This window comes from Oryzias melastigma, unplaced genomic scaffold, assembly GCF_002922805.2.
Source record: "Oryzias melastigma strain HK-1 unplaced genomic scaffold, ASM292280v2 sc00236, whole genome shotgun sequence".
Taxonomy (NCBI): domain Eukaryota; kingdom Metazoa; phylum Chordata; class Actinopteri; order Beloniformes; family Adrianichthyidae; genus Oryzias; species Oryzias melastigma.
Window position 1 is genome coordinate 410,733 of NW_023416886.1, and position 18,439 is coordinate 429,171.

Genomic DNA, 18,439 nt, shown 5'->3' on the forward strand with positions numbered 1-18,439 from the left:
CTGTCACTGACTGTTTGCATTAGCTCATTCTGCAAAGCTTTTTTCTGAAAATATACAACAAATGGAAGGGTGTTTTCAGACTGGACAAATTTGGTTTGCTTAAAGTGAACCAGAGTTTGTTTACTCGATAATGCAGAACAAAAGAAATATAAAGTTTGAATCAGTGAACTATCCCGACTAGGATTCCAAAGCATAGGACTTCCATTATTGTTTCTCTCATTGCTTTGCCCCGCACTCGTAATTCCTAATGTCTGAAGAGATCTTTAGTCACATGGTTTTCTTTATAAGCTTTGGTTCAAAACAGAAATGTCTGGTTGACAGACTCTGTTTGAATGAATGATCTTCTTTCCATCAACAGCTCTGCTGCACATGCACTAAACCCTCATCTGTTCCTAGTGTCTAGTTCAGGTTCTGGAGAAGAGAAGATGGTATCTTCACATTGACTGCAGTCAAATGAGCCGCCGTTCACATTTCTGTGGTCAAATCAGCATCACTGGATTTTTGGTGTGAGTTTCATCCAATACTTACGGTAGCAGGACTGAGAACGCTGGAAAATCTCCACCAGACTCCACGGAGCTTCTTGATGTGACCACGGAAATGTGAACGGCGGCTCATTTGACCGCAGTTGGAAAGGATTGTAAATCAATGAAAGAGCATTTTGATGTTAGCTTTGATTATTTTATCAAGAACTCTGAGAAACCAATGATTGAATGTATTGATCACAGTCAATAAACATTGGAGAATTAGCTAAAAGAGTCTTTGGTGAACTGGAAGGAGAAAGAATCAGGATTTTGGAGGAAGTTCTGTCCATGAAGATCTTCACTTCCTCGTCCAGCTGACATCCGGATCAGAACCATACGGCTGGACATTACCCAGATTGATGTTTTTATGTAGCAGCAGTGAAGATTTATGCTAGTGAAACAGAGCTGTCATTAAGAGACAGGGTGGATCAGGGATGGAGCTACTCAGCTCAGCTCCAAAAGCCACACCCCCTCAGAGGAGATTTGGAAACAGAGGCTTCAGATCAACATGAAAAATGGCTTTTTGAGACATTTAGATTGTGGAATTTGGGGGAAAAACTTCCTAATTAGAAACACTACTGGGAACGTTTTTTTTTAAATCGTCATAGGGAGACTTTAAATGAAAAAAGAAGGAGAATGGCGTATAGTAGTACAGCGCTGTACTGCCTTCTTAGAATGCCCAAAACGCTTTATAGTCACATTCACACACTGATCGCAGCACTGCTGCTGAACCAACTATAACCACCAGGCGTTCAGTGTAGAGTTCAGTTTCTCACCCAGAAACACTTTGACACATGGGCAAGGTAGGAACCGAACCTGCGATGTTTGGATCAGAGGTTGACCGCTCTGCCTCAGCACCACGACCACCTCACATCCATAAAATCATTGCTGTGTTTCAGAGCTTAACATTATCATTGTCGGTTTAATCTGGCGTTTGAACACGATGTGATGCAGCGGTTTGGAGAATCGGTCAGGATTTCTGATGACCTTCTGTCTGTGAGAACAGGAGCTGGAGTGTCTGCAGGATCATCTGGAGGATCTGGTGCAGAGCTGCAGGGACGTTGTGGGGAACCTGACAGAGCTGGAGTCGGAGGTTGGAGCTCACCAGCGGATGTCCTCACTGCCCATCACAAACACAAAGCGGAGAGCATGACTTTGTCTTGTGTCGTTTAGGACATCCAGATAGACGCGCTGCTCATCAGAGCCTGTGAGCCCGTCATTCAGGCCCACTGCCATGTGAGCACACACCTCACATTCACACCAAACATGATTCACGCATCAGGGGCGTCTAGTTTCAATGATAAGTCAATGTACTGATGTGATCTGAGGTTCCCTCTTTGGCTAATGTGGGACAGCAAGTCATCAAACTGAGTCACAGAGAGACAGAAGTACATTCACTCGCAGCTCCTGCAGTAGATGGTGAAGCTCACCGTACTGGGAGAGTCTCTGAATGATCCCATGAACCCAGACATGGAGACATGATTACTGATGATCCTGTAGAACTCTTAACCTGATCTCTAAACATCATCCATGTCTTCCATGTACTGTAAATTAGATAAACAGTTAATTCTTCCATGTAGCGATTAGATTACGAGCTTTAGATGGTAGCTCCTCCCATATGGAAGCATTTGTGACTCATAATTCAAAATAAAAGTACATTTTGGAAATGCTTTTACATCTTCAAAATGTACCTGCATTACTTGTTTCTTAAATAACACCATTCAGCACCGCTCTTAACTTAATTGAAATGATTAAAAAAAATGGCATTTGATATTTAATTTTTAAAAAGTTCTTTAGTAAACTTGTATCAAAATTCAATTAAAAATATCAAATTAAAAAATTAAAATGCATAAACAGAAATGCTTTTTTATTTTCACAATGTACCTGCATTACTTATCTCTCAAGCAAAATGAAAAGGCAATTTTCTGAACAGCTTTTTCTTTTTCTTGTTCAACACCACTCATTCTGTGGCATGATTAAAATGATAAAGAAAAGGGCATTTCATATTTCATTTTCACAAAGTTCTCTGGTAAATTTGTACCAAAATTAAATTTGAAATATCAAATTTGAAAGTTAAAATGAATAAACAGAAATGCTTTTTCATTTTCACATGTACCTGCATTAGAAAGTGAATTCACAGAGCGAGTCGTGTTGGGTGTGCTTTTATGGAGTCATGTGGACGTGGAGCTGTTTCCCAACCTCCTCAGTTGTTTGTGTGCCTGCAGGATGTGGCCGACAACCAGATGGACACCGGCGTTCTGATGGAGTGTCTGGTCCAGAACAAATACCAGAAGGAGATGAACGACAAGTGTGCAGTTGGGGTCACACACTTCCAGCTGGTGAGTTCTTCTGCCTCTCTCTAAAACCCATTTTTCTTCATTAAATTGATTAAAGACAGAAAGTGATTTAAAGCCGCAAGCGGCGTTGGATGGCCCGCAGTCGCTATCCACCCTTACCCTCCCGCCCTCTTCCTTTCCACCCACTTAAATGCACCAACGCCGCGCTCGCTGCCCACCCCTACGCACCATCATCGCCCTTGACGCCGACCTTTGACCTGAACTCATTGGCTTAGCACTCACTATGGACCCCTAAGTCCCTCCCTTCTCTTTCTGTATAGATGGTCTGAAATGAATGTGAGAAATTGCTTAAAAAGGCACTTTTTTCAAAATGGCGGCTTTTCTGTTGGTTTTATCTACATAGCAACCATTTTATGTTTCGTTCGCCTGAGGTCACCGAACAGATTGATGTTAGTGTCATGAGAATCGGCAAAAGTATATTTTTGGGATTTCTTTAGTAACAGAGGTTGTTTGCTTACCACGCCCACATTCCTTATATGTCCATATTCAATGATATTATACCTGTTACAGCTTAAGCCTGGGATCGACATATTAAAGTATCATAGCAATGCATTGAAATGTGAGCGTGTATTAACACTACGCAACTTTTGTGAGCTCACCATGCACACGCCGTTCAAAATCTATAGCTTGTAATACCATATGCTTTATGCCAATGGCTTCCTAATGATGACAAAAGCGTTTGGAAACGTTTGACAAATATATCTGAAAGTTATATTTGTTTGAAGCTGGTGCAAAAAGTCGTTTTTTTGGACAAATCAAGATGGCGGCCCTTCACAAGGTCAAAGGTCAACGAAACTTTAGAGGTCAGTAAAGACTAACGCCAGGGGCATATGGGTCAAATTTTGTAAGAATCGGACTAACAAAAGGTATGTTTCATCTTTGTACAATTCACAAAATGTCAGATTTCGAAACAAAATGGCCGCCAAGTCGTAGGTCGTGGAGCCATCCCATAATAATGTAAAATTTAGCCATGGATATATCCAGTAAAGCTATGTTGGTTTCGTTCGCGAATTGCGAACAAAAATTTTGTTCTTGCTGAGTCAGCAGTTTTTTTCGGAACGGTTTTCTGCTTACCAGGGCCGCATTTTAAGCATTGTGGCTTTGAAAGTTATATCGTTAAGGTCAATATCCTTTTTACGCAAATCGGCCAAAATATGTACGCGCTAGCTAAGACTGTGGCGGTTGCGACCTCGCCACACGCAAACCATTCAAATTCTACAACTTCTAATTGCAACAAATTTCTCACAGTACATTCCCATTTATGGCCAGTGATGTGACATATCAATTGATATAACCCCCTAGGAGGTATTTCTTTTTGTAGCTTTGAGTAAAAGTGCTTTTTTTCAACTTTTCAAAATGGCGGCGTCTTCCCAAGGTCAAAGGTCAATGAAGCTTCTTGGGTCGTTGTAGACTCGAGCTGAGGACCTAATTCTGAAGTTTTCGTGAAAATCGGACAAACAAAAGTTCCGTTTTCCCATATTGTTGAAAACCGTGAAAATCGCCATTTCTCTGACTTCGCCACAAGATGGTCGCCAAGCCGTAGGTCGTGTGGCCATCCCATAATAATTTCAAATGTTCCAGGGCTTAACCCCGACACGTGCCATGGGCTTTTGTTTGCGTATTCCCAAATATTTTAATAATATAATATATATATACATAACACACCTGATCCAGATAATCAGTAGGCTTCTGGAAAAACAGAAATCTCAAGAAAACTCTAGAGGTCTGGACCGTACCCAATAATGACCCCGGGGACACCTGGTTAAAGTCTTTCTCCAAATCTACAAATCACATGTAACCAGATATGACCACGAGAAGGGGACTGAGGGGGAGGGGCCTCACAAGCCATGAAACACTAGCTGAGATTTATTTGGCCCAATCCCAATCCTTCCCTTCTTAAGAAATAATTCTGCAATAATTACTTCTTAAAACTAATAATGAACATTTTTGGGGGATTATTTCAAAACTGTGACTTTAGTATTCATTTTGCACAAATAGTTTGATGTTCTTCATGGAAAACTGTAGAGAAATGTTGCATTCATGTTGTGTTGGAATGATAGGAAATAGGACTTTCCGACTTGAAAAACACTCGAAAATGTCAAAAATTCACGGAAACACGGAAATGCAGAATAATTTTCTGCATCTAAACAAAGATCAATTTATTATAGTGCACCATCTGTGGAAAACACCACAATTATAGGGAAAACAAAGCAAGTAGGATTATGATTATCATTTATTCAAACTTGATGGGCCAGATTAAATAGTTTAACGGGCCGCATTTGGCCCCTGGGTCTGTAGTTTGCCCATTCCTGCTATAGTTGGTATCTCTTAAAAGCCTGTAGATTGAGGAGGGACTGCAGGTGTGTCTTGCAGTTCTCCACTGGGTTCTTTTTAACATCTGTTCATCTGGCCCGTCACCCAGGACCAGTTTGGAAGATCTGGATAGAGAACTGTTCTGCAAGGACAGGAAGAAAAAGGGTCCAACAATAGACCCCTGGGGCACCCCACAGAGAATGAGAATAAGTAAATCCGCTCGTCTCCGTCCTGTGCTCTACTTTCAGATCCAAATGAAGGATTTCCGCTTCTCCTATAAGTTCAAGATGGCCTGCAAAGAGGACGTTCTGCGTTTGTGTCCCAACATTAAGAAGAAGTGGGCTTCCTGAAGACGACATTCAGAGCTCTTCTACCGGTGGGTTGAACTGACGGTGTCCGTCCTCTGCAGGGTGGACGTGGTCATCTGTCTCAGCACCACTGTGAGGAACGACACGCTGCAGGAGGCGCGGGAGCAGCGGGTCTCTCTGAAATGTCGGAAGCAGCTCCGTGTGGAGGAGCTGGAGATGGTGAGCACACTCTGGGATGTTTCTAAAACTGAGAACTGGAGATTTTACCATCAGATTACAGTCGATCTTCATGTCTCAGTCGGAGGACATCCGTCTGGAACCGGAGCTGTACGATCCGTGCAAGTCGGACATCAGCCGTCTGTGTCCCAACGTGCCGTTTGGTAACGCTCAGGTAAGTAATGTCAGGAAAAGTTTTTAGTAGTTCCTCTGGATCTCCTTCATCCTCTCCCATCCTTCTCCTCCTCATCACGTCTGTTTCTCCCACTCTTCAGATGATCGAGTGCCTGAAGGAGCAGAAGAGGCACCTGAGTCCTCGCTGCCATCAGAGGATCTTCAGGCTGCAGGAGGTGGAGATGAGCGACCCCGAGCTGGACTACCAGCTGATGAGAGTCTGCAAACAGATGATTAAGGTGAAGTTCTACACCCAGATCGTAGTGGTCCAACAAATCAGCAGAGGTTTGATCCCCCTGTCCCATGTGGAGACCAACAATCCTGACATTGTAGTCTCAGCCAGCCGCAAAAAAACATTATTCGTGTCCAAAATCATTAGCTGGAAGTCCTCAACCGGAAGCTTTCAACCTTTTTTCGTTTTGACATGCCGTAACGTGATCAGCTGATTCTCAGAGGAAAAAACTGTGTTTCTCCAGCTTTTCCTCCGGAGGTGAACGGGTGTAGTTCTACAAATTTGAACAGTTGTTAATACCGGCTTGAAAGAAATAAAACGATCAATGTTCTCTGTCCCGTTTGAAGCTCATCTTGCACACTAAACTGCTGACAGTTGCAGTTTATTCACATTTAAAGCTTAAAAGCTGATAGTTCTGAAACGTTTTTAAAATATCATTTTTAAAAGAGTTTTCTAAAGTTTAGGAAATTTCCATTTACGCAACCGGCTAAAGTTGAGAAATTTCCACTTCCGGCTAGAGATTGATTCTGGCGCCATGTGACCAGAAGACCCTGTAACCATAGTGGTGTAACCATTTATTTTAACAAGAATTCCATTGAGATCATTGTTGTCTTTGTTGATCTGATTCATAGTTAATATTTGTTTATTTTTAACGATCCGATTCACTGACTAAAAATAGATCCAGGACATCTTCCTCCAAAACTTAAAGCAGTGTGACTCAGACATAAATCTTTTTTTTTTTTTATTTTTTAGGTGTGATTTATCACTTTTTAATCCACACCCAGCAGCCAATCAGAATCGAGTATTCACCAGGACCACAGTATAAAAAGTAATAAACCACACCTAAAAAAGAAGGTCCGGTCACACAGCCAAAACGTTCTGCATCACTGCGCAGGCTTCTTTAAAACATCCTTTTGCGTCATCATCAAGACAAAAACAAGCAGGAAGAGGTGACCTTCTCTCTGAACTGATGCTTTATTTAACCTATGGTGACGCTAAGCAACATGTTTTCATGTTACCGTGACAACGTGTCACACCATGTATCAAATAGTGACAAAGTGATCTAGACCGAAAAAATAAAGATTGAAGTGAGCATTATCAGAAATTAACGCACTCCTGCAAGGTGCGTTAATTTCTGATAATGCTCACTTCGTCAGACATTATCCCTTACATCAGGTTTGTCAAGCTCCATCGCACAAAGGGCCAAAAACACACCTTAGGTCGCGGGCCAAACAGGATAAACATTTATTAAACACTCAAAAACTACATTTTTAAAACTTTAAAACTGTAACTTTTTAACATAATTTTGAACTAGATATATAGCATTACCGGCAATAATCCTAGTGTGAATGCTGTAAGCTGACTTTGACTGTTGAAGATGATAGTGCTGATAGCTGAAAATGCTGAAGCTGATAGCTAAAAACGGTGGTGATAGTCAGCTAAAATATTAGCAAATTAACCTAAAAAACAAAAAAAAGCTGAAAAAGTTACCTAAACTTAAAAATGGCCTAAAAACAAACCAAAAAACCCATAAATTAGACAAAACAGCTAGCATGTAAATATTACCATGACTCCAAAACAGCTTAAAAACCCCCCCAAAAAACGTAGGTTCGCCAGCAGCTAGCGTGTAGCTGAAGTTTTATCTAAACTCCAAAATAGCCTAAAAAATCTAGTCCAAAAGGCTATCAGAATGGCAATTTTTAAAAGTTTAAAAAATATCATTTTTTTATTTTCATTTTTTAGCATAATCCTGATTTTAAAAAGTCATAATTAATAATTTTAACATAATTATGAATAAAAACAGTCAGGAATATTATACCAGAATAAATCAACTTAAATCCTAAATAACTTTTAATATTATACTTACTAATTTTTACTTGAAATATATTTAGTCAAAATAATACAAGCTAGAAATAAGCAGATGTTAGCATCAGGTCATTAATAACAATAAAATAAATTGATCTGGAGGGCCGGATAGGATTACTCCCCTGGGCCTTGACTTTGACACATGTGCCATACATTATTATGTGTAAATGAAATATGTGTACAAACAAACAAGAATTAATGTTAAATCCATTCACACTCTAGCATTCTACACACTGTATGGTCACATGACTTCAAATGTAAAGACGATGATGATATATTGACGGTTGATCAGTTTCTGCTGCATCACATGTGTGTTGTCCGCTGTGATGAACCTAAGTTGTTTTCAGATTATAGTAAAATAAACCTACCACGATTGATTGAATTCATTTTGAAAGGATTTTTTTTAATGTTATAACTTGATTTGATTGGGTTTGGTTATCAACTTTCCTCAGACAGATCAATCTGGTTGGATGGTAAGAATAGAAATTGATTTTACCAATTAATCGTCACAGCCCCAGTTGTGATGCTTCCTGTGTAGTTTATTCCTCCAGGAATGTTTGTCTCTGTTTTAGCTGCTTGGTTCTCTGAACCCAACACTCTGAGAAATATCTTCAGTTCATTTTCTGGTCATTATCATCACACGATCACAGCTTGATTTTACTAACATCCAAGCAAAATGCTGGTTTGTTTCCGTAGTTTTTTGAATCAAACTTTAACTGAGAATTAACAGCTCTTTTACAGATGCACAGAAATGTTCCTTTAATCTGATCGGAGGATCAATCAGATCATCTTCCTGATTCTCTCAGACTTTCTGAAAGTTTGTTTTCACACAAACAGAAAAACCTGGCAGGTTCCTTCAAAAATCTGTCATTTCCTCCACACCGGATGTTTTGCATCACCTTGTTGTCATAGCAACGGCACTTGTTGCCCAGCTACAGCGGCTGTGACGTCCTGCAGCCGTTCTTTGGTGGGTTTGGTTGCTAACGGCGTCCTGAAAATGTTCCTGCAGCGGTTCTGCACTGAAGCGGATGCCAGGAACATCCTCCAGTGTCTGAAGCAGAACAAGAACAGCGAGCTGATGGATCCCAAGTGCAAGCAAATGATCACCAAGAGACAAATCACACAAAGCACAGGTGAGCAGCTGGTGGAGAACACGTACAGCAGCTCGTCCCCCGCCGCCTTCATCTTTCCACTCTACCTCCTCAGACTACAGGCTTAACCCGGTGCTGAGGAAAGCCTGCAGAGTCGACATTCCCAAGTTCTGCCAGTCCATCCTGCATAAAGCGAGCGAGGACTCGGAGCTGGAGGGTCAGGTCATCTCCTGCCTCAAGCTGAAGTACGCAGACCAGGTGAGAGGAGAAGCTCTGAGCCGGACTCCACTGGACTGGCTCTGAAGGGGAATCTTCTGTGGTTTGGAGCTACAGGCTTTGCTCTGGCTTTTGTTCAGAGGCTGTCTACAGACTGTGAAGACCAGATCCGAGTGATCCTGCAGGAGTCTGCACTCGACTACAGACTGGACCCCCAGCTGAAGGCGCACTGCACTGAAGAGGTAAAGGAATCGCTGCTCAGGATGTTCAGGAGAGAGCTGCAGCTTCATAGTGGGAGGTGTAGGTCAGGGGTCAGCAACCTTTAACAGTGAAAGATCCATTTGGGCTCATTTCTATGATCAAAACCTAGAAGGAGCCGTATAGTCTTACTTTAACCTTCAAGAAATTTGGATTTACATTCATGACCTTCTTTTTAAAAAATACTAAATAAGAATTATATCTATTTTAGCACAACAAAAACAAAAAAATATAAAAAGAACCAAACATCTCTCAAAATGTGATTTCTTCTTTTTTTTGTAACTTATTTTTTCAAAATAAAAGCTGTTCTGTGCCAAACATGATCATCTCAGATCAGTTCTGGACAGCTAGTAACTAATGTTGTTCAGCATAAGATAATATGTGCTTTTAATTCATAAAAGATCAAACTTTTTACCAAAGTTTTTCTTTGCATATAAAATCTGTTCATTCTGGAGGTAGAGTTGATCAAACAAGACGTCTTCAGGTCAACAGGATGTAAAAACCTACATAGTTTATCATCTATGTGAACCTCAGACATCAGTTTATACATTTAACTAATCTAAATTAAATAAATGATAATTAAGTAATCCAGCGATCTTGGCTGTCGCCAATATTCATACTCTGATTTTTGGGAGCAGATCGCGAGAATCCGAACACCCGGATACTCGTTACAGCCTAGTCATGAGCACCCCTGTTATATTTGATCATTTTATTTAAAGTTCAGTACACATATTGTATTGTGCGCAGGACAGATTAGCTGTGTGCACACGCGCATGTGTCAGCATTGAGGGAACAGTGGTGATGATGCAGCTTCGGGACTGTTTCCCTTCTGACTTCTTCCCGGGAGCCGCGCTCTTTTTTTTTTTTATAAATCCTCTGTTTTTTTCTCGCGTGAACGGTCATTGGCGCTGAGGGAGAGTGCGCACTTCTAGAGTTCCATTTATAGAGGTCAACAGCCAGAAAAAGCCGATTTAGGGTAGTAGACTTCAACCTTGAGCTAACATATCAACATTTGAGTCTTTGAGAACCCCTCCCTCCTTTATGCCCTAACACACCACCACATTTGAGAGTGAGTGCGTGCTCGGCCACACTTTTTCTTCTATAAATCCTCCGTCTTCTACATCCTTTTTGGGTCACGGGGTTGCTGGAGCCTATCCCAGCCACAGGTGGGGTTTTCTCTGTCCCTGCGCTGCTCTCGGTTGAGAGTCTGGAACAATCCCAGCTGGAAGTGTGCTCTGAACGTGGCGCTCTGCTGCTTTTCTTCTGCAGATCTCCTCCCTCTGTGCGGAGGAGGCGGCTGCGCAGGAGCAGATGGGGCAGGTGGAGGAGTGTCTCAAGGTCAACCTGCTGAAAATCAAACATGAAGACTGTAAAAAGGTAACCGTGTTCCGTCTGCAGATGCTGGACGCTGAAAAGCTGTCCGTCTGTGTGAGGATGACTCCATGTGGTGTTTCGGTCTGCAGGAGGTCCTGAACATGCTGAAGGAGAGCAAGGCCGACATCTTCGTGGATCCAGTCCTCCACACGGCCTGTGCTTTGGACCTTAAGCACCACTGTGCGGCCATCACCCCTGGGAGGGGCCGACGTGGGTGTTCTCCTGGTGTTTCAGTTTCCAAACAACTGCAGTTCACTCACTGACAGGTTTCAGGTCGCACCGTCCAATCTGAGCAGAGAATGAGATTGGAGAAAAGAGCAGGTTCCTCTTCATGAAGCTCCAGGCGTTCCCTGTGAACCGCAGGTCTATGGAGCCAAATTAATGCCATAAATATTTGAAACCCATATAAAATAAAAAAATATTGGTGTTTGGCCAAAAAAAAATGTACCAAACTTTTTGCTATTCTAAAATAGAATTCATTATTTTCAGCTTCAGATATTCCGTTTGTTAGGTTTCAAAACGCAAAATTTCAATTTCAAAACTTGTTTTTTAGTTTCAAATCTTTTTTTCACTTTCAACTCTTTTATTTTTTGGTTTTCAAATCTGAAAATTTCAGTTTCAAAACTTTTAGCCCTGTTGTGGCGCATTGGGCGGGGCTAACACGAGGACCAATCATAATCAATGAGGGTGTTAACCTCAGTCCCGGTGCATTCACTGACTCTGAGAACTGTGATAACTACGGTCAGAGAATAGCTGTATTGTCTGTACTATCATATCTGAGGTTGTCCCAGGACGGGTTCAAAAAGCATACAAACTAGAGTCCAAAGCTCTGTTCTAGTCCGTTCAAAGCACCATCTTATTGTGTTAGCAAACGTCCACATGCTTGCATTAAATAGCTGTGTGGTGGGTTGACCTCATTAAGGCTATAGAACACCAGGTTAAATACTGTATAAGGTGCTGGTGGTTCAGTGGTACTGTGCAGAACTAGTTAACATTTTCAAGAACTCACTTGGGTTTTTACATTTACAAAGTTACATTTTGATAATGTGGAGGACTCTAATAATTATTTAAAAAAACACCAAAAAACACGTTTTTTTATGTGTAATGAAATGTAACTATGTAATTAAAAAAAAGTTCAAACCTGCCAGCAGTGGGATTTGAACCCAGGTGAGTCCTGGAGAAATAATTACAATTACTTGTGCGACTCCGGCGGCCTGATTTCAGTTTATCGTTCTGTAGGTGTAATGAGGGCGACCCACCACACGGAGCAGGACGCGGGCGTCAGATTATGACCAAAGATTTGTTCATCCAAAGATTCCCCCATTTTTAAACAGGAATCAAGTGTTTCTGCTGTGACAGCTCGTTAGTCTGTATGTAACACTACAAGATGGTGTTAGAACGGCGTTTTGGACGTACAGTTTGTACATGATAAAACTCTGCTTTTTACACCCGTCCTGGGACAACTTCAGACTATGATAGTACAGCCTAAACAGACAATATCTGACCGTAATGATCACAGTTCTCAGAGTCAGTGAATGCTCCAGGACTGAAGTTATCACCCTCATTGATTTTGATTGGTCCTTTCTGTTAGCCCCGCCCCAATACGCCACAACAAGGACAAAAGTTTTGAAGCTGACATTTTTAGATTTGAAAATGAAAAAAAAGACTTGAAGCTGAAAAAAAAGGTTTGAAATTGAAATTTTGAGCTTTGAAACCTAAAAAATATTTGAAAGTTGAAAATAATGAATTTTATTTTAGAATAGCAAAAAGTTTTGGACATTTTACATTCGTTTTGGCCAAACACCAATATTTTTTTCAAAATGTCAAAATGTTTTACGTGGGTTTCAAATATTTATGGCCCCGAAATAGCACAGGTCAGACTTCCAGGTTGAACCCTGCAGCCTGCAGGGCAGCGCTGCTGCTCAGAGGTCTCTAGACGTGTTCTGGATCAGTTATGGTTGTGGGATCAAATAAAGCTCTCCACAGAGATCCCTTCAGTTTCTCCAAATCTTTTGATGAGATCCTCAAAGACTTTGCAGTTTGATGTTGTAACAGACTTTTTCACAGACATTTGAGACATTTCCCTGAGGATTTACTTTAAAATCTGACCATCAGTGAAGTTCCTCGATGTTCTCGTCCCAAATCTTCTTCCTCAAACTGGGCTGATTTAGAAACAGAACCAGTGTCTGGTTCAACATCTTTGGTTTAATGTTTCTTTGGTAAAGAACATTATTAATGTGATGCTCTAAAGGTTTTTGGGGCTTCTTTCTCTCAGAGATGTCGTGTCTCATGGAGGCTTTGCAAGACAAGCGAGTCCGTCTGCAGCCCGAGTGCAAAAAAAGACTTCAAGACCGCATCGACATGTGGAGCTACGCTGCAAAGGTAACGCCGCTGACCCCGCCCCTTTACTGCGCTCTCTGCACCCGCGGACGCCCCACAGGTGAACTGTCAGGCCCAAACGTCCATGTCAGGTGGTTCCAGTCATCCGTACATTTTCTTTTCTGTATCACTTTCGGGGGCCACAGCGTTGCTGGAGCCTATCCTGTCTACTGTTGGGTGAAGGCGGGGCAAACCACTGAACCCGTATGTTTTTGGACGGTGGGAGGAGTTTGGAGAACTATGGTGTTTTTATATGTCCAAAATCCACCCTGAAATGAGACATAGCAAACATTCCTCGCGGATAACCTAGACCTGAGTGCGTTCTGGTCCTGGTCGGGTTTAAACAATACATGAGCAGAAAAAAGAGAGACCTCCACAGATACAGAGAAGACCCTCGTCCCCGTCTCACCCCCCAACCCCCACAGCCGAAGAATGTCACCAATCTGATCATGCTGTGTAAACATTTATTAAAGAGTTGGAGGCTGACTCCGCCCACAGCTGAAATCTGAAAATCCAGTCAGAGGGGCGGGGCTGGAGAACAGGACTGTTATCATGACTGGAGCTGCAGGTCATGACCTGGGACTGAAATAGTTTGACCAATCATGAAATCCAAACGTAATACATCAATTCAGCCTGTAGGGGGAAGCACACAGACGGCTTTTGACTGTTTTCTAGAACTAAACAATTTTATTTTAATTTGTCAAAAAATTGGCAGTGACAGACAGTACTTTTAAAACCTGATTTATAATTCAATTCAATTTTATTTATATAGCCCAAAATATTTAAAAGAAATTCCCTCATTGAGCTTCATGCCGGTAATTGTACAGAAGCAGAAGGTCGGTCATGAAATATAAACATAAGCTAATTGCTAAACTAATCAGACTAAATAAACTGGTTATCCCAGCCTTAGACCCCCCCTCCCAGTAAGGAAAAACTCCTAAAAAAACCTGAGTCAGGAAAAAAGAAGAAACCTTAGAGATGTCCACAGGCGATTTACCAGGACTGTTAAAGAAGATCTTTTGAGAAGTTATAACACACAACTCATTTAGTGTGTTCCTTTAAATGCTGCCACAGTGATCCCTTTTTCTGGCAGCTTGTTTACCATTAAACTATACTGAAACAATAACAATAAAAACATTCAATGTATGCTTTGTAGTTTACAGTTGTTTTTAGTTTTATTTTAAATAGACGATCAGAAGAAAGTCGGGCAGCCCTCTGTCTCCGCCCCCAATGGCGTGCAGAAAGTTTCTCCACAAGCAGAGACAGAGCCCCGCGAGTCACACTGAGACTCTGCTTGGATGGGCTCAAATTAAAGTCTCTAATATTCAAAACCCAAACTGGATATCCACAACTGCATGTTCACACATAAATCAAGCTTCACCAAACCGCAAAATAAATCCTGTATCCTGTAAAAAAAGATTTGAGGGTTTTTTTTCAAGCATTTTCTTTGCAGATGTGAATCAAAAACCTGTGTGTGAACTCCTGCAGCTGCGCTTACGAATTGTGTCCCTGTCTTTACACGTCTTTATGATTGGATGACCACAAACCTAACGGTCCAATCAAAGAGCAGGGGGCCTCTGCCATCCCGCCCCGCCGCAGTCTTAAGGTAGATTTCAACGTTACCATGACCTAAAAGAATAGAGACAGTATTGGCTGGTTGCATCACAACCGGCCTGTACTATTGCCACAGTATACAAATGCTAAGAGCGCTGCACATCCAGGGGCTGGAAGAGGGAGGAATGAGGAAAAACTGTTCAAAAAATCTCTCGTCTTTGCTCAAGAAAGACGAATGTAGCTGCTCATAGTCCTTTTTCCTCTCAGTCTGTACGGGATCTTCCACTATAAAAGACCTCCTCTGTCTGGTCTGCAGGTGGCGCCGGCGGAGGGCTTTTCAGACCTGGCGGTGCAGGTGATGACTTCCCCCTCCAAGAACTACCTCCTCTTCATGGTGGCGCTGAGCGTGTGCGTCCTCTTCCTGGTGGGGCTGCTGTGCGGCCGGATAACCAAGCGAGTGACCAGAGAACTGAAGGACCGGTAAAGGATGAGCTCCGAAAAGACTTCTGCACCCGTCCTCCTCCTCCTCCTCCTCTCAGAACTCAGTCTGATCCGGTCTGCACGGCGCCAACATCACAAACTCTACGCTCCGCCTGTGGCTTCACTCTGGTAGCCCCGCCCATCTGTTCCCAGCTGCTGTTCAGAGACGAGGCGAGGCTTCGCAGCACCTTCAGGTTCAGATGAGCAGCGCGTCCACACCTCACACCTCCCGTCCTTCTCCAGCAGAGACTTGGTCTGCTGACGCCCGATTCCCCGATGTTCCCCTGAACCTGCAGGCCTTCTTTTCTTGACCCGAGTCGAGCGGATTCTCACAGTTCTTGTTCTGGACATGTTTTATTGTGTGTCTTATTTATTTTTTTTGCTAAATTTTGCACCTTTTTGTTGACGGATTGATTTCTGAAGCGGTTCTGCTTTGCTTTCGTTGTCCGTCCAGCTCCAGAACCGCAATGCACTGAAGTCGGCATCAGAAAAGGAGACCAGAACTTTGACGGAGAAGCTTGACAGAGTCTGGCTGTGGGCAGACGCCGGTGCGGCCCAGACTGATCTGCCCAGTTTAAGCCCAAAGACACTAGAATGTTTCTGAATCACAATTAACAGACTTTAAATTATGACATTTTATTGCAATATTTCATCCTAGTGTTGAAGTTCAGACCAAACTTTAGTCCATCCTGACTGATGTTTCAGAGTGGAGACGACTCAAAAACTAAAGCAACCAAATAGATTCATTTGACCTTAGAAAATCTTGAAAAAGGTTTTAAAAAAATAGATTTTTTTTTCTTAGAAGTTATTAACAAATCTTGACCCAACAGCCACCGAAAAATAAAAAATGACAACATTTTTAGCCTTTTTTTTTCAATCCAGTCAGTTTTAAAGGGTAACCAAACAGGAAGTTGGAGTCTGACTCCGCCCACAGCCGAGATGTGAAAATCCAGTCAGAGGGGCGGGGCTGGAGAACTGGACTGTTGTCATTACTGGAGCTGCAGATCATGATGTGGGACTTAAATAGTTTGACCAATAATTAAATTCAACTGTAATACTTTGGGATCAAATCAGGATCAGCTTAAAGGGAAAAACAGGTTCAAAATTTGAAAAGCAGACATTGTAAATGAAAAAAAAATTGAAAAACAAGACATTGAAACTGAAAAAAGTGAAAATATGAAAACAAGACATTGAAACTGAAAAAAGTGAAAATATGAAAACAAGACATTGTAAATTTTGAAAAAAAAATGAAAACTTGAAAATAGATCTTGAAAATTGGAGCATTTTAAATAAAAAATAAAAAAAACTTAAAAACTTGAATAAAATAAAAACTCTAAATGCAAAATTACCAATTGAAAAATAATGTATCTATTAGTAACAGCTGCTTTTACTTTTCTGAATCTGCACTTTTAGTCCTCAGTTTTACAGTTTATATTCTAATTTTGTTTGCTGCCGAGCTGAGCCTAATTTTACATGGGGGTGGGGCTTTAAGCCCATTGGCTACCGGGATGAGCCTGAGGTCTGGTGACAGAGGTCATGGTGACATCATTTCCTACCCCGTGCCCGTTTTGGCGCCATCTTGGAGTTGTGGATGTGGCTAGTGTCAAACTCGCAAGGATGGCGGACGGACAGCAGTTGTTTCTAATGGATACAGAATTTTTCAATTGGTAATTTAACATTTACTGTTTTTTTATTCAAGTTTTCAGTATTTTTTTTTAAATTTACAATATATTGTTCAAAATTTTCATTTTTTTTTCAAATTTATGACTGTTTAAGCTTTAAGCTAATACTGATTTGACCCCATGTAATACCTCTATTAAACCTGTAGGGGGCAGCACACAGATGTTTTGGACTATATTTATCAACTAGTTTATTTAAATTTGTCAACAATTTGGCAGTGACCAACAGACAGCACTTTTAAAGCCCCATTTATAGAGGTCGACAGCCAAAGAAGTTGATTTAGGGTTTGGTGACCCTTTAAAGTGCTCTCTGGAAGAAGCTCCTCTCACTGCAGTCTGGGGAAGGAAATCTTTTTCTGTTTCATATTTAGGACAAAAATATTCAGAACTTTAATCTCTCAGATTATGTCCAAAAGTTTGAGACGCCTTGTTTACTTTGCATTTTAAGTCATTTGTTTTTGCCAAAAAACTAACATTTTCATAAAAGAAATGTATTTACATTTTTACAGATTTTTTTTGTTTGCTTTTAAGAAATGTTTGTGTTTCAAAGACTGTTTCCAGAAAAACTGGAAATTGCAGCTTTAATTAGTTTTTTTTAGTGATTCAGGAGTTAAATTAACCCTTTACCACCGGAGCTCCAGTGTTTATGTTCTTTGATTTACTGTAACTTTTTAATGAAAACAATAAATCCAGTAGATTCTGAACTTCAGAATCTACTGGATTTATTGTTTTAACGGTTGAAAAGTTACAATTTGTTAAAAATGTTGTGTTCAGGTGTCACCGACGACGTCTCAGCTGTTAAAGGGTTAAAAAAAAATCTTCCACTAATATGATGCTGCGGTGAATAAGAATTCAAGTATTATTTTTTTAACAGGCCGTCAACAGTTTCTGCTGTTTCCTCCTCCACGGTTGAGAAAATCAAATAAAGGCTTTACAAGTTTTTTTAAGTTTTAAAGTTTGCAAAATGTCCTTTTTGTGCAGTTTTAATAAACTATCCCATGTGAAATGAGAAGAAACGGACAAATCATTGTGATGATATTGTACAGATTTAGTTTATCAATTTAATAAAATGTCTGCAGTTTTCAAATGTTTGACTTATTTTGAAGCGCTTTTGTGTTACACAGTGGCTCCAAAAGCTTATGAGAGAGACAGAACGTCCAGGAAATCACACTGGATGGTTTTATCACTAAAATATAGCTCTCCTGTTTACCAACAGGAAGGATTTGTAATGGAGCAGACGTTTAGGATTTAGTCAGAAACAAATGCTCGCCTCAATGCTTTGCAATGGTTTTAATGAAAGCAGGGCTTCAGCAGCTGCTGTTTGGTCCATTCTTCATGCAGATCTTCTCGAGAGCTGTGATGGTTTTAGGCTGTTAAACAGACTTTCATCTCCCTCCACAGGTCAGGATGGAGGTCCAAAG

At 41.2% G+C, this 18,439-nt stretch overlaps 1 protein-coding gene across 2 annotated transcripts in view; it reads left to right on the plus strand.

Annotated features, from left to right (window-relative positions):
* The window catches only part of LOC112140189 (Golgi apparatus protein 1), a 31,956-nt gene extending 15,657 nt beyond the window's left edge, over positions 1-16,299 (plus strand). For both annotated transcript variants that reach the window (XM_036210774.1, XM_024263089.2), the window contains 14 exons: positions 1,528-1,614; positions 1,695-1,757; positions 2,747-2,860; positions 5,440-5,528; positions 5,601-5,718; positions 5,798-5,890; positions 5,991-6,128; positions 8,997-9,120; positions 9,194-9,336; positions 9,435-9,536; positions 10,822-10,929; positions 11,016-11,136; positions 13,202-13,308; positions 15,176-16,299. In XM_036210774.1, the coding sequence (XP_036066667.1) occupies positions 1,528-1,614; positions 1,695-1,757; positions 2,747-2,860; positions 5,440-5,528; positions 5,601-5,718; positions 5,798-5,890; positions 5,991-6,128; positions 8,997-9,120; positions 9,194-9,336; positions 9,435-9,536; positions 10,822-10,929; positions 11,016-11,136; positions 13,202-13,308; positions 15,176-15,343 (1,575 nt within the window). In that variant the 3' untranslated portion in view covers positions 15,344-16,299. The remainder of the gene's footprint in view (positions 1-1,527; positions 1,615-1,694; positions 1,758-2,746; positions 2,861-5,439; positions 5,529-5,600; positions 5,719-5,797; positions 5,891-5,990; positions 6,129-8,996; positions 9,121-9,193; positions 9,337-9,434; positions 9,537-10,821; positions 10,930-11,015; positions 11,137-13,201; positions 13,309-15,175) is intronic.
* The last annotated feature ends 2,140 nt before the right edge of the window (positions 16,300-18,439 follow it).